This window comes from Gordionus sp. m RMFG-2023, chromosome 2 (genome assembly GCF_954871325.1).
Source record: "Gordionus sp. m RMFG-2023 chromosome 2, tfGorSpeb1-WG-v2, whole genome shotgun sequence".
In the NCBI taxonomy this organism is placed as follows: domain Eukaryota; kingdom Metazoa; phylum Nematomorpha; class Gordioida; order Chordodea; family Parachordodidae; genus Gordionus; species Gordionus sp. m RMFG-2023.
In genome coordinates this window covers 4,041,487-4,057,875 of record NC_088776.1, presented here as the reverse complement: position 1 = coordinate 4,057,875, position 16,389 = coordinate 4,041,487, and the positions used below count along the sequence as shown (strand labels likewise).

At 23.6% G+C, this 16,389-nt stretch overlaps 2 protein-coding genes across 2 annotated transcripts in view; one reads left to right on the top strand and one right to left on the bottom strand.

The window, feature by feature from the left end:
• LOC135925094 (splicing factor 3B subunit 3-like) overlaps nucleotides 1-1,470 on the bottom strand; it is a 38,811-nt gene extending 37,341 nt beyond the window's left edge. Inside the window, exons 1-5 of the mRNA XM_065460272.1 lie at nucleotides 1,446-1,470; nucleotides 1,164-1,399; nucleotides 947-1,117; nucleotides 626-798; nucleotides 325-466 (exon numbers count right to left, since the gene is read on the bottom strand). Coding sequence (XP_065316344.1) covers nucleotides 325-466; nucleotides 626-798; nucleotides 947-1,117; nucleotides 1,164-1,389 — 712 coding nt within the window. The 5' untranslated portion in view covers nucleotides 1,390-1,399; nucleotides 1,446-1,470. The remainder of the gene's footprint in view (nucleotides 1-324; nucleotides 467-625; nucleotides 799-946; nucleotides 1,118-1,163; nucleotides 1,400-1,445) is intronic.
• Nucleotides 1,471-12,592: 11,122 nt separating this feature from the next.
• Nucleotides 12,593-13,648, top strand: LOC135924677 (structure-specific endonuclease subunit slx1-like). The gene is made up of 4 exons (XM_065459771.1): nucleotides 12,593-13,004; nucleotides 13,046-13,195; nucleotides 13,236-13,430; nucleotides 13,475-13,648. Exons 1-4 carry the CDS (start codon nucleotides 12,603-12,605, stop codon nucleotides 13,499-13,501), a joined length of 774 nt encoding a protein of 257 aa, XP_065315843.1. The 5' UTR covers nucleotides 12,593-12,602; the 3' UTR covers nucleotides 13,502-13,648.
• The last annotated feature ends 2,741 nt before the right edge of the window (nucleotides 13,649-16,389 follow it).

Sequence of the window (16,389 nt, the reverse complement as noted above, 5' to 3'; positions counted from 1 at the left end):
TGTGTAGAATACCTATCCTATAATTTTCACATTATACATAGGCAATACATGTATTGAATGATTGTGATTATACAAATTGATTGTAATATATATATAATAATTTAAAGAATGGTGCTCAAAAATACATGATTATTTATAAAAATTGCATCTTTATTTATTGAAGAAATTCCATGACAACATTATCAAATCAAGATATATTTCCTTTTCTTAAACATTTCAGTTATTGGTAATGTAATATAATTAATATAACTAACCCAGCTTTCATAATTTCATTTAATTAATAAAATACTGTTTCCCAAGATAACTATATTTTGAATAATTTACCTTGAATCAAAAAATTTCCCATTTCCTCCAATGGTTCTGCATATTTTCTAACCACATGATTGAGTCCCAAGTCCAATTCATAATATGTCAGATTTTGTTGAGCAGTTTTTAATGCTTTACCAGTTATATCATTATCAGCTTCCTTTAAGTTAAAAAATGATAATTTACATTTTGCAATGTTAATGAAAAATTTAATTGCAAAACTATTTTAAATTTATTACAAAAAATCATCATTTAAAGTTATCATAAATGTAAAAAATATATTTTTTTTAAATTATCAAATTGAATTTTATATCAAAACCTCATAATCCAGTTCTAGACAAGCAAACATAGGATTCTCAAAGCCAACATCTATACCAACCATATGATAACATAAATTGTAAGATTTGTGGGCTTCAAGTGGAGATGAAATTGTTAAATTTGCTTGAGAATCCCTATTTAGAATGTACACAAATTTTTGCTTTTCTAGAGCACCTATTAATCAAATTGTATTAAATTATTAATATTATATATAGGTAGTAAAAATCCTAAAAATTAGGTGTTTCAAATATTAAATTCTATATTTTGTTATAAAATAATTTATAAAAAAGAATACAATATTTTTTTAAAAAATATGAATAACCAATCATAAGTGCTCTTCCTTTGGGATCTATAGCTAAATACTGACCAGGAACAATTCTTCTACAGCCTGTTTTGCCAAAACATTCACTATGAACTTTTTCAAAAACATTTTTAGGCTGCTTATATTCTAAAATTACAATTCTTCCTGAATCAGAACCAATCACTAAGTAATCTGAACAAAATTTAATTAAATAATGTTTATAACTTTTAAAAGTAACCTTTATTGCCTCCTGTCAAACGAAATGGCGTCATTGATCTTATAACTCCAAATACTTCAACACTTAGCAATGTGTGCAACTTTCCAGTATTTAAATCTGGTTTTAAGAGTTCCAAAATCTTGCCACGACTTATAGCTATTTCTTGTTGTTTTGAACCAGAAAAATTGCCATGAACAGCAATACATATTCCTGAAGCCTTTTGAAGAGTTAAATTATAAAGATGCATATTCTTTACCCTATTAAAAAATAAATGTAGAAAATAAATATTATAGACATGCTTACTTTTTTCAAAAATGAGGTATAATGGATAACTGGTAAAATAAATATTTTAAGTTAGATATTAATAAAATTGTATATCAGCAGGGATAGGCAAATATTAGTGTTTTAAACGAACAAGTTCAAAATGAATGCGTTCCGTTTTTTTGAAAAAAATGATGAACGGAGTTCTTTTTATTTTTGACGAACTTTGAACGTGAACGCGTTCCTTTTTTATGACGAACGCGTTTGAATTTAACGTTCGTTCAATTTTAAAAATATTTTTATTTTTATTTATTTGAAAAATTTAATATTGCCGAATTTTTTTTAAAAATGTATTATTTATATTTTTTAATCGGCTGTGTATTTCCTTTTCACATTTCTATTTTTTTAACACATATTATTAATTTGAATATTATTGTTTATATTTTAATTTAATAGATTAGAATAAGCATGAATATTATTTAATACAAAATCAGATGAATTATCATTACTATGGCCAAATATGATATGATGAATGTTTTTTATTAACATCCTATATTGAAGGAACTAATCCAATGCTTACCAATTGTAAAATATGGCCAAAAAGTATTATATTGTCAAAATCTTCAGGTTCCAATTTAAAACGACATTTGATTTTAATATTAATTATTTGATTTTATATGATATAAATAAGTTAAATTATTAAATTTGAAGAAATAATGCATTTGGGATATTTGACCCCAACAATAACGATACTATTTTAAAATAAAAAAATTAGTGGCCTCAAATATGGTCAACCATTGTTAGACACCGTGTTAAATGGGATTAATAAAAGGTATTAAACCTATCACTCTTAATTAATTACATATATTTTATTTTTTTTAAAGATTTGAACATATATATAAGAATATGTTCTTTCTGCAATTATACATCCAGCATTCAAACTTCTATGGCCATGGATAAAACTTCCACAGAACGAACCTATTAAAAATAAACTTATAGCGTTATAGAAAAAAATGCTTTGAAAACCCTAGAGAACTGTTAATTTTGAGATATCCTTTATTTTGTCGAGAGTAGATAATGGATTGGAGGAGGATAACTTATCTCAATTTTTTGCAAATAACAAAACAATATGTTTTTAATTAATTCTCCACGTTAAAAGAGTTGTTTATTAAGTATAATACCGCAATCTCCTCATCTGCCCCTGTAGAGCGCGTTTTTAGTTTAGCTAATTCCGTATTAACTGCCAAGTGTTCCTGTCTATCAGATAAATATTTTGAAAACAATTGTTATTAAAATTTAATAAGAAAAATTTTTTATAAATAAAAATATCTTTTTATTCGCTTTATTATATTATATTATCAAAATAAAAATATATTATTTTTTAACATGGCTAAAATATATTGTATTAAAAAATATAAGTTTTTTTATATTTAATTAAATTTCAAAAAAATTTATCATAAAATTTTGAACGGTTTTATGAACGTGAACGCGTTCCTTTTTTTTGAACATGAACTTGAAGAAATGTTTACAGCACTAGCAAATATAGATAAATAAGCACCCATCAATAATTTTGTAAGGAGGATAAAAAGAGCTAAGCCCTCCTATTACTTTTTATTTATGTGTTTAGCCCGTATAATTTTTCTACAAAGTGTTGATTGGAACTGTGTAAACACTTCTGTACAAGTGTTTTAAACAGCCCGATTAAGATTTTAACTAAAATAATATTAGTGATTTAACAAATAGAGGCCAACCTTTCACCACTTATGAGCAAAATATTCAGGCTAAAATAATATATACTGACTAACTTAATCGGATCCTTTTTAAAATATCAACCCAAATCGGGCCGTTTAACATTACTATAGGCCAATCCAATGACAATATTTCCTTAGCTACTCTCTCACCCCATTACCAAGAATTAAATTAGCAGAAAATAAAATTTAAATTTTTATTCTTCAATTTTAATCACAATCACAAACTTGATCCCCTCCCCTCTTGTGTATGAGCCCCTTGACTAAATTTTTTTTTAAAATAATTTTAACCTATGTTTTTTTAAATAAATAAAATAATATTTTCTTTTTATATTTATTTCACATGTAGTTTGATTTAGAAAAGTTATAGATTTAAAAAAAAAATAAAAATGTTTCTTCAAATGCTTCAAGTTGTTCAACTAGTTTGTAACTTTAAATTGTTTATTACAAATAAAATCTGATGTGTTGAATAAGCGAAAGATTTCTCTTATATTCCAATCCTTAAACAATTTAATGAACTTATATTATTGCAAGTTTTATTTTTTTCCTATATCAGCTCATAATGCTAAAGTTAAAAGAATCTTTTCTTTAATCAATAGTCAAATAAGAGGAATAGATTATCTGTGTTCATTCTGCCAGGATTTCTATAAATATTTAGAGAAAAGCAAATATATTATGAAAAATATGTAATATAAAAATTATTGTGAGTCTTACCTAATAAAGAAATATCAATTTATCAATTTTTTTAAAAATTTTTTTACATCCGGACATGATGGTTTTTATCCTTCTCACTTATAATTTCGCATAATAGTTGTTTATTTTGGTGTTCTGCAATATATATTTTGGTTTAAGCTTAGTATTTAAAAAAAATTAATATTAAAAACCCCCATCTAGAAAGGTTTGATTTTTTATTGAGTAAATAAATTTTTTTAAAAAATAGAAAAAGGCATATTCGCACATTTTCCAATCATTTGTTCATGATGAAGATAATAAGTTATATACTTTATACATATTTAATAAGAATAATGAAAATTTTGAACTTTCTTCAAAATATATGTAAATTTATAATTCACACCTCATCTAGGCTTATTTCTTATTTGTCCATCAATAAGATAAGTTTTGATTCATCCACCATCAAATTAAGGAGAAAATTCTAATTCCTTGTCAATCTTATTCATCTAAGTATTCATGTAAATGCAAATATTTATATGCATAAAAATTACCTTATTAGAAGTTATATATTCATATAAGATTAAAATATTTATTAGATTGTGGGATTGCATTCTTCCTTAAAGCTTTTTGAAAATGGAAGGCACAAAGCCCTCCTGGTAAATTGTTCTCCAGAGTTTCGAGTAAGTTTGCATACTTTCATGACATGGATCCATTCTTCAACAAGATCTTTATTGTAGCAAAATGTATTTGATAATTTAAACATTTATACTGCGAAAGTCTAAATCCAGACCCTTTGAAGAAATGGCTAGGCTATATTTCTTATTTTGATAGATTTCATTTATTGTTAATTTATCTAAATCTGAGGGATCTTGACCTTGAGTATACATAAATATTTATTAAAATAAAATCAAGTATAACATAAATTATCAATATCTTTAAAGTCTTCTGGTGAGGTATCTTGGGTAGTGTATAAAATCATCATCATTAAAAATAATAAAATCTAGCATCACATGATAGAAATTACTATTACCTTATCATTTGTATGATGATTTTTATTGGACAAATAGTTTTAAAAGAACACTATTAGCTAAATTTGTATAATAGATAGATTTAAAGAAAATAGTAATATAATAATGATATTGTACATTTTTAATTTTTAAAACTAACTATTCCCTGTTTTAATTCTTAAAACAAAGGACCAATTGAATTGCGGGAATGTCATATCAGTTTTCTAAGCATATACGTTTTTAAATAAAGATGAAATTTGTAAATTTTGTATTTTTAATAGATTTAAAGAGCACAATGTTTTAGATACATATTTTGCATTCTAGATTTTTTGCTTTGTCAATAAATTAAAAGCATTGATTAAGAAATGCAGATTAAAATTATAAGTAATATTATTTATTTATAATCCAAAATAGCTCCTAGATCTACTACGTTGTAAAATAAATCAGTCTTTAGTTGTTTAAGTAAAATAATTATTGTGGTCTTTTCATGATGCTATTTTTGAATTTCTAGACCTAATTAAACTGGAATTAAAAGATGCAAAGGAGAAAATTCACAGCAAACTGAATATTCTTAAATCCTGGGTTTTTCTTATAAAAATTTGCACTATTATTGTTTGTATTTTGTTAACGATGGCGCCAGTCAGCGTCTACATGTCCGGGGTGAGTAGGAGACAATTGTTTGGCATTTTGGGGGGTAAATATGGATTTTTGATATTTTTTTTGAGAAAGTAAATTTTAATTTTTTGGGGTTAGGTATTGATTTTGTGGGGTAGTTTTTGACTTGAATTATATTCTTTTTAAATTCAATAATTGATATGATTATGATGTTTATCGATTATTTTATTCTAATAAATATCAATTAAAAAGAGATATGCCTATTGATTAACAAATAATAAAAAACTATAAGTTTTTTTTTCTCGAATTTTAAGTGTTTTTATTAAATTTTTTACCATAATATTTTATAATTTCACACTTAAAATATTATTATTATTCTTATTTGTTTATTTTCTAAAAGTATAGAACATGTATGGATAATTTTAATAATAAATTTCAAATAAATCATTTAAAATTTTAGAAAATATTTTAAATATTATTATTAAAAATAATATTTTCGATAGGTAAACAAATTTCAACTATATTCTTTATAATAATTAGCAAACATTAAAAGTTATTGAAAATTCCCAGATTATATTTTAATCTCATTCATTGAACAATCCCAATGGAGTGCCCATTACAATTGCCGATTGATAATTAGCAAGTATTAGATATTTGATTATTTTTCCTAGCCTAAATTGACATGAAAGAAACTAAATTTATAAGATTCTTTTTATTAATTTCACTATAGCATATAAGGGGGAGGGGTGATATATTTTGTAATTAGGTTTGCCTCCATTTAATATTTTGCCATTTAGAGACTAGCGCCAATCCCATGACTGGGAAGATTTATTGTGTGACAACGCGCCTTTGCGCAATATAATTAACGATTATACTCTCGAATATTAAAAAACATTTGGAATTGCGTACCCACAACGTTAAAAAGTGAAACTGGCGTTTATCACTATAAAGCCAGTACGATATAGAGAGCATGATATATAGTTTATATAGCCTCTAGCAAAATTCAAGAGGCCTTAGATAAAATAGTGTCTAAATTGGACATATGTTTGAAAGGTACTTGATTTACAATGGGCATCTAGCAGTTAATTCTGTTTCGAATAATTATGATACCCTTTATATGCATTTAAAAATTAAACAGAATCTAACATCATTGGTAATTTAACAGCTGCTCCCCCTTTTAGAAAGCAGTGAATTCTTATCCAATCTAGTCTTAATATAATTAATCAACTTATAAAAAATTTTATAAGCCACAAAATATTTGAAAAATCTTATCAATGTTTAGTTCTTGATTTCATCAAGCTGTTTTGGAAGATAGTTAAAATTGGATTATAAAACAAATTAAAAAGACTAAGTTCTATAGAGATGTAACAATTAATATTAGCAACTATTCTTCTTAAGAGACAGTTCAACATTTTTATAGACATATTATTAAGAAAGCTAAAATTAATATATTGGTCTCCCATTTTTATTATTATAAACATGGGCTGGTAATCAAATCATTCAGAGAGTCGATTAGAATAAATCTCACAATATATGACTATTAAATTTTAAGGTTTGCAATATTTTACATAATTTTGAATAAAATAAATTATATTTTTTTATTTGTGAGAGATTAATTTTTATATAAAAAAATTGAGTGTCTTCATATATTTTACTTATCTCTAAGTAAAACAGAAATCATTGTAAAAAGCATAGTTGAATCCAAATAAAAAATGATTGATTGAATAATGAAGGGAATAAAGGATGAAAAAAATGTTAATAACATAATTTATGGTTTCCTTTATTCATTTCCATTAAATATAAAATAATAAATTATAGAGTAAAAATATATTAAATTAACATTATAAAAGATTATAGTAAAAAATTAATGTTAAAAATTAAAAAAAATTGAAAGTGAAAGTCAAAAATTCTATTCACAAAAAATTAAAAAGTAAAAATTTTATAAACTATATATATATATAATTTTTCTTTAAAATTAACATCTTCGAAACATCCTCATTTACATAGTCTATAATATGAAATTAACCAACATCCCATATAATATCGTAATAATTCTTCTAATTTGTATTAAATATATTTTTTTATAAAGGTATTTATTTGAATGTCACAACAATTATTATATAATATGACTTGAGTCCACAACAACTCGAGCTCAGAAATATTCGCGAGTCGCGATTATGACTTGAAGTCAGATGAATAGACTCGTTCCTAAAATTGAATCGATTTTTAGACCAAAAAGCTTGACTTGGCTGCAATGTATTTTAGTTTACAACACTAGCTATGTAAATATAACGATTAATATCTTGTATAACATTATCAATTTTAATTATTATATTATTTTTACTTTTTATTAGAAAATTAATCCCATAAATATAATGAATATAGTATATTATTAAATATTTTTATTGTTATTTATCTATAATTATGTTTTATCTTAGACAATTGATTAAAAATATAAAAATCAAAAAAATTTATTAATTTACTTTTAAATATGTTTTTGCTTTTACATTTGAACATATGAACAATGCCCTTCATCCACAAGATTTTTTTTACAATATAATTTACTTTATATAAAATAATACATTATTAAATATTTAGATGCTATTTTTTTTTTATTTTAAGTTTAAATATTTTAAATTTGGCTTAATCTTAGGTGCTTACATTATATGAGGAGCTATCTACGTTAAATTTTTTATAAATGGGTTATGGGATGGATAGCCTATTTCAAACTGTTTTATTTGACTACCTTTTTTATTGTAAAAATAATCACTTATAAATCATTAATACACGGAACGAATGTGGAAAATTATATTGTTTATAAAAAGCCCAATTCGAGTCTATTTTTGAAAACGGCCTGATTAAGGTTATAAACAAAATAATATTATGTGATTTTGGAGATTTTGCTCATAGTTATCAAAAAGGTTTGGACATCTATTCGCCAAATTTCGAGGCTTACATAATATTATTTTGGCTAAAATCTTAATCTGGCCGTTTTTTTAAATCTACCCAAATCGGGCTTTTTAAAAACACTAGAAAATTACACAATTTTTATTTTATTGTTAGGTTTTTTAATTATATTACCCTTCTTTTAATTGAAATTAGTATTATATACAAAAAATTAATATAATATAAATTAAAAAAAAAAGAATTAGATCATGATTAAAGACAAAAAAATATTTGTGAAAATTCATAAATGAAATAAAAGAATGTCGTTATCATATTATACCACATATTGCACTTAAATCAATGTGAAATGCGACACATGAGCAAGAGTGTATATTTGACATTAATTTAACACAGTTCAACTCAATAGATGTTCATTTCTGGGAATTTTTAATATTGGAAAGATTATATAAAAATATAAAAAAAACAAACAACAAAGTAATTTAATTTAAGTAATAGAATAGAATTAAAGTTAGAGATGTGAGTTAGGGTTAATTAATAGGTTCAGAGATATGAGAAGGCAACGATCAAAAATCTCTACCAATTAAATACAATCATACGTAGAATGTTAAATATGACAGGAGAAATTTTAATAAATGGGCTATGGTAGAGGAAATTTCTTTCACTTAGATAAAAACCTTATGTTTCATTTTCATATATTTTAACTTTTAAAATCAATAAGTGATATATCTAAATGATTCAAATTTAATTATCTAATAACTAACTAAAATAAATACTCTGGAAGGGGTATGACGCTAGATCATAATTTAAATTGAAGGTGTAGTAAATGTTAATTTAGATCTAGATGTTCCTTTTTCTAATTTCGATTTTTTTTTTTAAATTTGATAATCTTAACCTTTTCTCAAATATGCACGCGATAGCTTATTTATTAAATTAATATCACATTTATAAAAATTACGAATATAATTATTGTAGTATTGTAGGAATATATTTTAATACACTATAACGCGCTCAAAAAATGATTTAAATTTGAAAAAATAAAATATTGTCGAAAAAATCACATTCATATTTAAGATTGAATAAACCTGTGGTATAGCTTAGTATAAGTAAATTAGTTTAATTATGTTAAGATAGACGACAAATAAAAATAATATAAAATTTTGGTTATCTTTTTTTTGAGTAAACACTGAAGGTAAGAGTAAAATAATTTAGTTTATGTAAAAATGTTTTACCATAAAATAATTTGTTTAAAAGTTTCTATAGTTTTTTTATACTTTTGTATATTTTGTACATTCATATTTATGATTATAAAAATGTATATAAACTCAACAAAAATTTATAAAAGAGTGATATAAAAATAAATTTTTAAATAAAACGTGTTAAATTAAATTTTATTGGTAGTGATTTTCCATCCAAATTATATGGTGGCATCATGTTTTCAATTTTTTTTTAATTCTTCTATAAAAAATAAAAATTCTTAGATATAGTAACAAAATGATTTGGTGATGACTATGGATACAATCATATGGGCAGTGAAGTTGATACATAAATGGAAACTAACATGTTAAAACTAGATGAAAAATGATTCTGAAAGATTATCTTTATTTAATTCTAAAACACGTAAAAATGAAAAATGTGTCGTAAAAATATTTAAAAACATATTTAGTAACTTAAATTCTATAATTTAATTAAAATAAATCACCCAAAGCGGGATCTAATTAATATGAAAAATCTTTTGATTAAATAGAAGAATATTTGACATATTACGTAGTAAAAATATTTTAAACTTAATATTAAGTTTACAAGACAATTTATATTTGGCTATAGAAGTTACGGAACATAGAGATAAAATATCAACTTATAATTAGATTAAAATTATTATGTAAATATAAACCGTTAAAAAAGATAATAGAAAACCTAAATCAATTCATATAATTATTCTAATATTAATTTTCAATATAAAACTTATAAAAATAATAATTATCATTATCGTTACAAAAATTCAAATAATTGTCATGATAAGAATTCAGACAATTATTATGACAAGTCAATATAATAAATTTAGTAATAAAAATTATCATGAAAGTACAAATTTAAATAATAAATATTATAAAGAGACATATAGCAATTAAAAAAATTATCATTATAAATATAAATCTCATAATAATAAAAATTTCAACAAAAATGAATTATATAATTTATTACCAAATGTTCAAAATGAAATAGATTCTTATAAATTAAAAAATATAAATTATGTGATAAAATTTAAAGAAATATTTGTGATTGAATAAAATAATGATATAAATATTAAAGAAAATCATATAATTAAATTAAAAGTACCAAAAAAAATTAGGAAACTATAACTTTGAAGATAACATAACTTAAATAAATCATACATAAAGGATGATACTTTTAAGAATAAAAATATTATAAAGAGAGACAATGTCAAAATTAAACATCTTAAATTTAGAAGTGCGGTGCGATAAGGAGATTATTTTATAAAAATTTGAGGCCATTGGTGTGAGCTGTCTTTTTAGGCCTTTCCCTATTAATCAGCCCACAGATGTTTAAATGATAGTCCTCGGACTATTGTGCGTACAAGTACGTGCGGCTTGCCCACAAACGTGTAAAGTGCTTTTCATAATTTCTTCCCCGATAACTTTAATAATCCAGTTAGATGGAAATGAGAAAAACTTAGCGTAGCTCTGTTGTTCCCACAACGTTGAGAGGGCGAATGCGTTTTATCACGTATCACGTAAAATTTGAGTCTAAAATTTTCTTTACAAAACGTAATTTGAAGAAGAATTATAATATTAAGAAACTTTTTAAATTGAAAAACAATGAATTGAAATTCAAACCTTAAATATTTAATAGATGTAAAACTCGAAATTCGTATGATCCTATATATATATTAATTATTCCATATAAATTAATTATTCTAATATTCGATATTCAATTCGAAATATTCCATGATTCAATACCAATATACTATTATTATTCTTATACTATACATAATTCCGATATTAATTGCTTATTCCATTATTATCTTTTCAATTATTCCAAAATTAATTATTCGAGATAAATTAATGCTGATAATAATTAACAACCATGATAATAACAATAAATGATAATTAATAATGATAACAACAAAAACGATGATAAATATGACGATAATCATAATGACTTGATATAACAAGCTAGCGATTAGAACAAACCAACGATGAAGATAATGACTAGTCAACAACAACGAAAAAAAAAATATTTAGTAACTGGATAGATAGGCAAAAAGGCAAAAGGGTGGGGATGCAATAAATCATTATAATAAAGATAAAAATTCTAGACCGAGTAGACAAATTATTAGAGGGGGAAGAAGTGAAGAGCAAATATAAAATCAAGATCAAGTTTAAGATCGAAAATATTATAATTTTTAATTATAAATAAATATTAAATAATTTTTTTTTTATAAAATACTTACATAATATATATATAAGAAAATTTTGACTAAATATTGGAAATCTGATCAAAGATAGAAATTGACGAATAGATGATGAGATAGCAATTGACGAATAATGGAAATTTAGAACAATTACGATCAAACAGCAATCAATGAGTGACGATCCAAGGAACAAGCATAAACAAATACTATGAGTAGAGGAAAAAAAAGGAAATGTTAGGATAGACAACAACTAAAAATAATATAAATTTTGGTTATCTTTTTTGACTAAACACTAAAGGTTATTCAAAGTGTAAAATAATTTATTTTTTGTAAAAATATTTACCTTAAAATAATTTGTTTAAAAGTTTCTTTTACTTTAAAATAATATGTTTAACCTTGTATAGTTTTTTTATACTTTTGCATATTTAGTACATTCATATTAATCATTATAATAAATGTATATAAACTCAACGAAAATATAACAGAGTGATAAAAATAAACTTTTTAAAAATAAAATAAAATTAATTTTATTGGTACTGCTTTTCTATCCAAATTATAAATTATAAAAATTATGTTAGTTAAAAGCAATATTTATATAATAAAATGAAGGTAAATATCAGAATTTTTTATACAAACTTTGACATGCCACTGAAGAACAATTGTCATCTAATGCTAAATAAACTATCATTATATAATATATTAAATAAAGTAATACATTTTGATAATCACATCACATCCATAATGCATGCTTGCAATCTTCTCTATCACTATTTCCGCGATAATAATTTCTATAAAAAGATGTAAACATTAAACCCATATGGAAAATGTGATAGAAAATTTTTTTGGTTGCTATCTTTTATATAATATAAATATCAAATATAAGGGTAAAGTTTACATTGGCTTTACAAATGATCCAAATAAGAGAATTATTCAACATAATAAAGGTATAGATTTTGGTGGAGCCAAAAAAACAAATAATAAAGGACCATGGGAAATGGTGCTAATTGTATTTGGATTTCCAAATAAAATCTCTGCATTAAAATTTGAATGGGCCTGGCAAAATCCCTTGAATTCTCGAGCTTTAAAAGTTCTTAACCTAGTTAAAAATAAAAGAGAAAAACTTTATGATTATAATATAAGAGTTTTTGGTCATATGTTAAATCAACCTCCATGGAAACGATTACCCTTAAATGTCTGCTGGCTTAAGGAAAATTATAAAGTGACTATTCATATTAATTAAGTTTTAATTTTTGTTTACAGGTTGAGTTTGATTCAAACTCTGCCCCTCCATTACATATACCCATAATTCAAGGTCCTGTGATATCAAATAAACAAAATTTTAAAGATTCACTAAATATTTCAAGCCATTCAGATTTGGTTCTGTGCTTTTTATGCAAACAAAAAATTTCTGTATAATTTTAAAATTCAATATATTTTATATAAATTTTAGAGTGATAATAAAGTTGAATGTATCATACCTGATTGTGATTGTGTTAACCATTTGACTTGCTTGTCAACATATTTTTTAAAAAATAATGAGATTGAAATAATTCCTATTGAAGGAAGTTGTCCTTCCTGTAAAACATCAATGCTTTGGGGTGATTTGATTCGCTTCAAATTTGGTTATCTCAGGAACATAAATTTTGTAAACTATTTATTCCTATATTTATCATAATCTTTATTATTTAGGATATAGATGGACCTCTTATTAAATAATTACTTATAATATATACAATCATTAGATCTCAGTATTGTAATTTTTATGTCAATGCAATTAAATATAAATTATTATATACCTGACAAATTTGAATAAATATTATTTCAATTGATATTAAAAAAAATATTCAAAATTAACTAATTATATTTTTATACATCATTATCTCCTTTGTTAAGAGGACCTTTACAATAAAAAAAGAATTAGGTTGCAAAATTATCCATTACATCAGAATCCAAAGTTGTTTCCAAACAGAAAAAAAAAATAGAAATTATTATTTTAAAATATTATTATTCTTGTTTCTTTGGGAAAATAATGTAATTAAAGCATTTTTTGATATAATAAAAAAAATATATATATTTGTTAAAATTCAAATAAAGACTATTATGTATCTGTTAAAATTGAAAAAAAATATTATATATATAAACAAGTTTTTATTCTTTATAAAAATTAGGGATCTAGCTAGACCCAAAATTTTTTTTTGCTCAGTTTAGTTGAGATTCAAATTCATTAAAAAAATAAAATAGGGTCCAGTTTTGGATTTTTTAAAAATGAGATTTGGTCTAATGAGGGCTAGAAAGGCCAAATCCAACTTTAGTCCAGGCCTAATAAGTGGTAACTGGTCAGAAGTGTCCTGGATATCAGAAACCTTCATGGCATTTTTTGATTAAGCATAAACTAGGCCCACAGTAAAAAAAACAATTAAGTTTCAGGCTCGTCCCATATTTTATATTGGAAAACATTCCAAAGCCAATAATAAGTTTCAAAGATTTTTCCCACTGAACCAAGCCTATATCCAAAAATTTAATTTATACACAAACAATATTTAAGTGCATTTTTAGCAGTCATTTAGTTTACAATACTGAAAATTTACCATTAGAAGGAAAAATTGCAATATTTGTTTAGTAAGCATCTGTTTTAAATAGGCTAAATTTAAATTATAAAAATTTAAAGCCCATTAATAAAGTCCAAGCCTATTGTAAAAAAATTTCAAAAACTCAGGCCCATAAGAAAATATAATATTAGGCCACAGTTTGACTATGTCTCTGCTAACCTAAGGACTATGACAAAAGTGCTCTGGACAGAAATACTCAAATTTTTTTAAATGTTTGGAAAAGTTATTAAAATAAATATCAATTTCTTTCACACATAGGTATCAATCTTCACTGAAAAAATATTAGCCTAATAATAATGTGCAGCCACTGTGCACCATTTTATTATAATGGGTACCCAGACCCGATCCCTGGTATTTTGGCTGAACATAAACCCGGACCCTTTTAAAAAGTAGAAAGAAAATTTTATTTTTCTCTTCCCATTTTTCAAAATTTTTGGTTTTTTATAATTCCATTTTATTGGTAATCTTGTTTTAATTTAGGGAAGGTAATAATATTTTATTATAAATGATAATTTATTAATATACTATATAATAGGATAGGAATACATAATTTTAGAAAGTGAATATTAGGAATTAATTTCCCCCTACACACCTCTCATCAATGATATATTTGGGCTTCTTAATTTTGTTTAAAAGTAATTTGCCTGTCTGGAGTTTTTCTTAATCTAGTAAATTTGCATGTTACCACAATTACAACAGACTTTTATTATTTAAATTAATATATAACCCTAATTAAATAAATATTAATTGAAAATTAACAAATTTAATATTGTAATTTGCCGATTTCAAAATCACTAATCAACTATATTATTGATATTTAAATTTAATTACCATTCCTCTTCTTAAAATTATTTTCAAGATACAAATCCAAATAAGTATAAGAGATTTAATATAAAAAGTAAGTAAACATATAGTTTATAATCCTCTATAAGATATAATTGGTTATAAAATATTAGGTTAAATACCACTTTTACAGACGGCAGTTATATAATATATTACAGTTAATATTTTAATAAATTTTACTAATAAATGGTTTTGATAATAAATATATGTAATAAATTGTTTTCAAATATTTAAAGCCATCTATTTATTTAAAATAATTTTATTATTAAACGTCTTATTATTTCATCCCACAATGGAGGTTATAAATTAGATAACTTTTCTTCTCTTTATTACGTGTTTTTAGGTAAGATATTTTTTTTTATTATTTGAAAAACAGTTTTGAGTTAAATTTTTAATACTAGTATATTTTTGATATTTTTACAAACTACTACTATTTTAAGATATAATATATCAACTAGAGGTGGTGCGACAATAATATATAAAATTTTAATTTCTTTCATGATATCACTCTTGTTCTTATTTTATAATTACAAAATGTCTCATTTCTAATATGACATCCTTGCCGTGTAAATAACTCAAGGTTTCAATATATTTGCATAATTTTTTCTAAAGATTTATAGTGTTTTTGTTTTATCAATTTATCTAGCATAATAAATTCTGATATAAGTTAATGTAGTGAGTGTCATGGCGATGACTGGAAATTAACAAGCATCTATTATTTGTGTGGCTATGTAATTTAAGAATATTATTACAGCTGCTGAGAGCATATTTTATAAGCAATAATGGTCAACTGTGTAGTTGTTTATTTATATATCATTAAAAATGGAAGATAATCTTAGAAATTTAATACCTCTCAATTTTTTTCTCAATTTCTTATCTAGCTTCTATCATGTCATTTAAGAGGAATCTCTAACCACCATATAGTTTTATAATTTAGATTGGTCGTTTATATTCTCTTTCCCAAGAATTGTTGATTTGGTTAGGCCTAAATTTTTTCTTATTAGTCTATTCTATAAAACATTGTCTAAAAATGGTAACAGAATGTTATATTTTTTTTAAATTTTGTCAATTTAAGTTTCTAATTTTATAATATGTAGTTTTTAAAAACCATTATCAATTGAGGCATATGTAAATGTATGTATTAATTAACCT

Coding starts and splice junctions, on each gene's coding strand:
- LOC135924677 (XM_065459771.1), top strand. CDS start 12,603: ATGGAAAATGTGATAGAAAATTTTTTTGGTTGCTATCTTTTATATAAT. Junction 13,005..13,045: donor GGCTTAAGGAAAATTATAAA/GTGACTATTCAT, acceptor TTTTGTTTACAG/GTTGAGTTTGATTCAAACTC. Junction 13,196..13,235: donor TATGCAAACAAAAAATTTCT/GTATAATTTTAA, acceptor TATAAATTTTAG/AGTGATAATAAAGTTGAATG.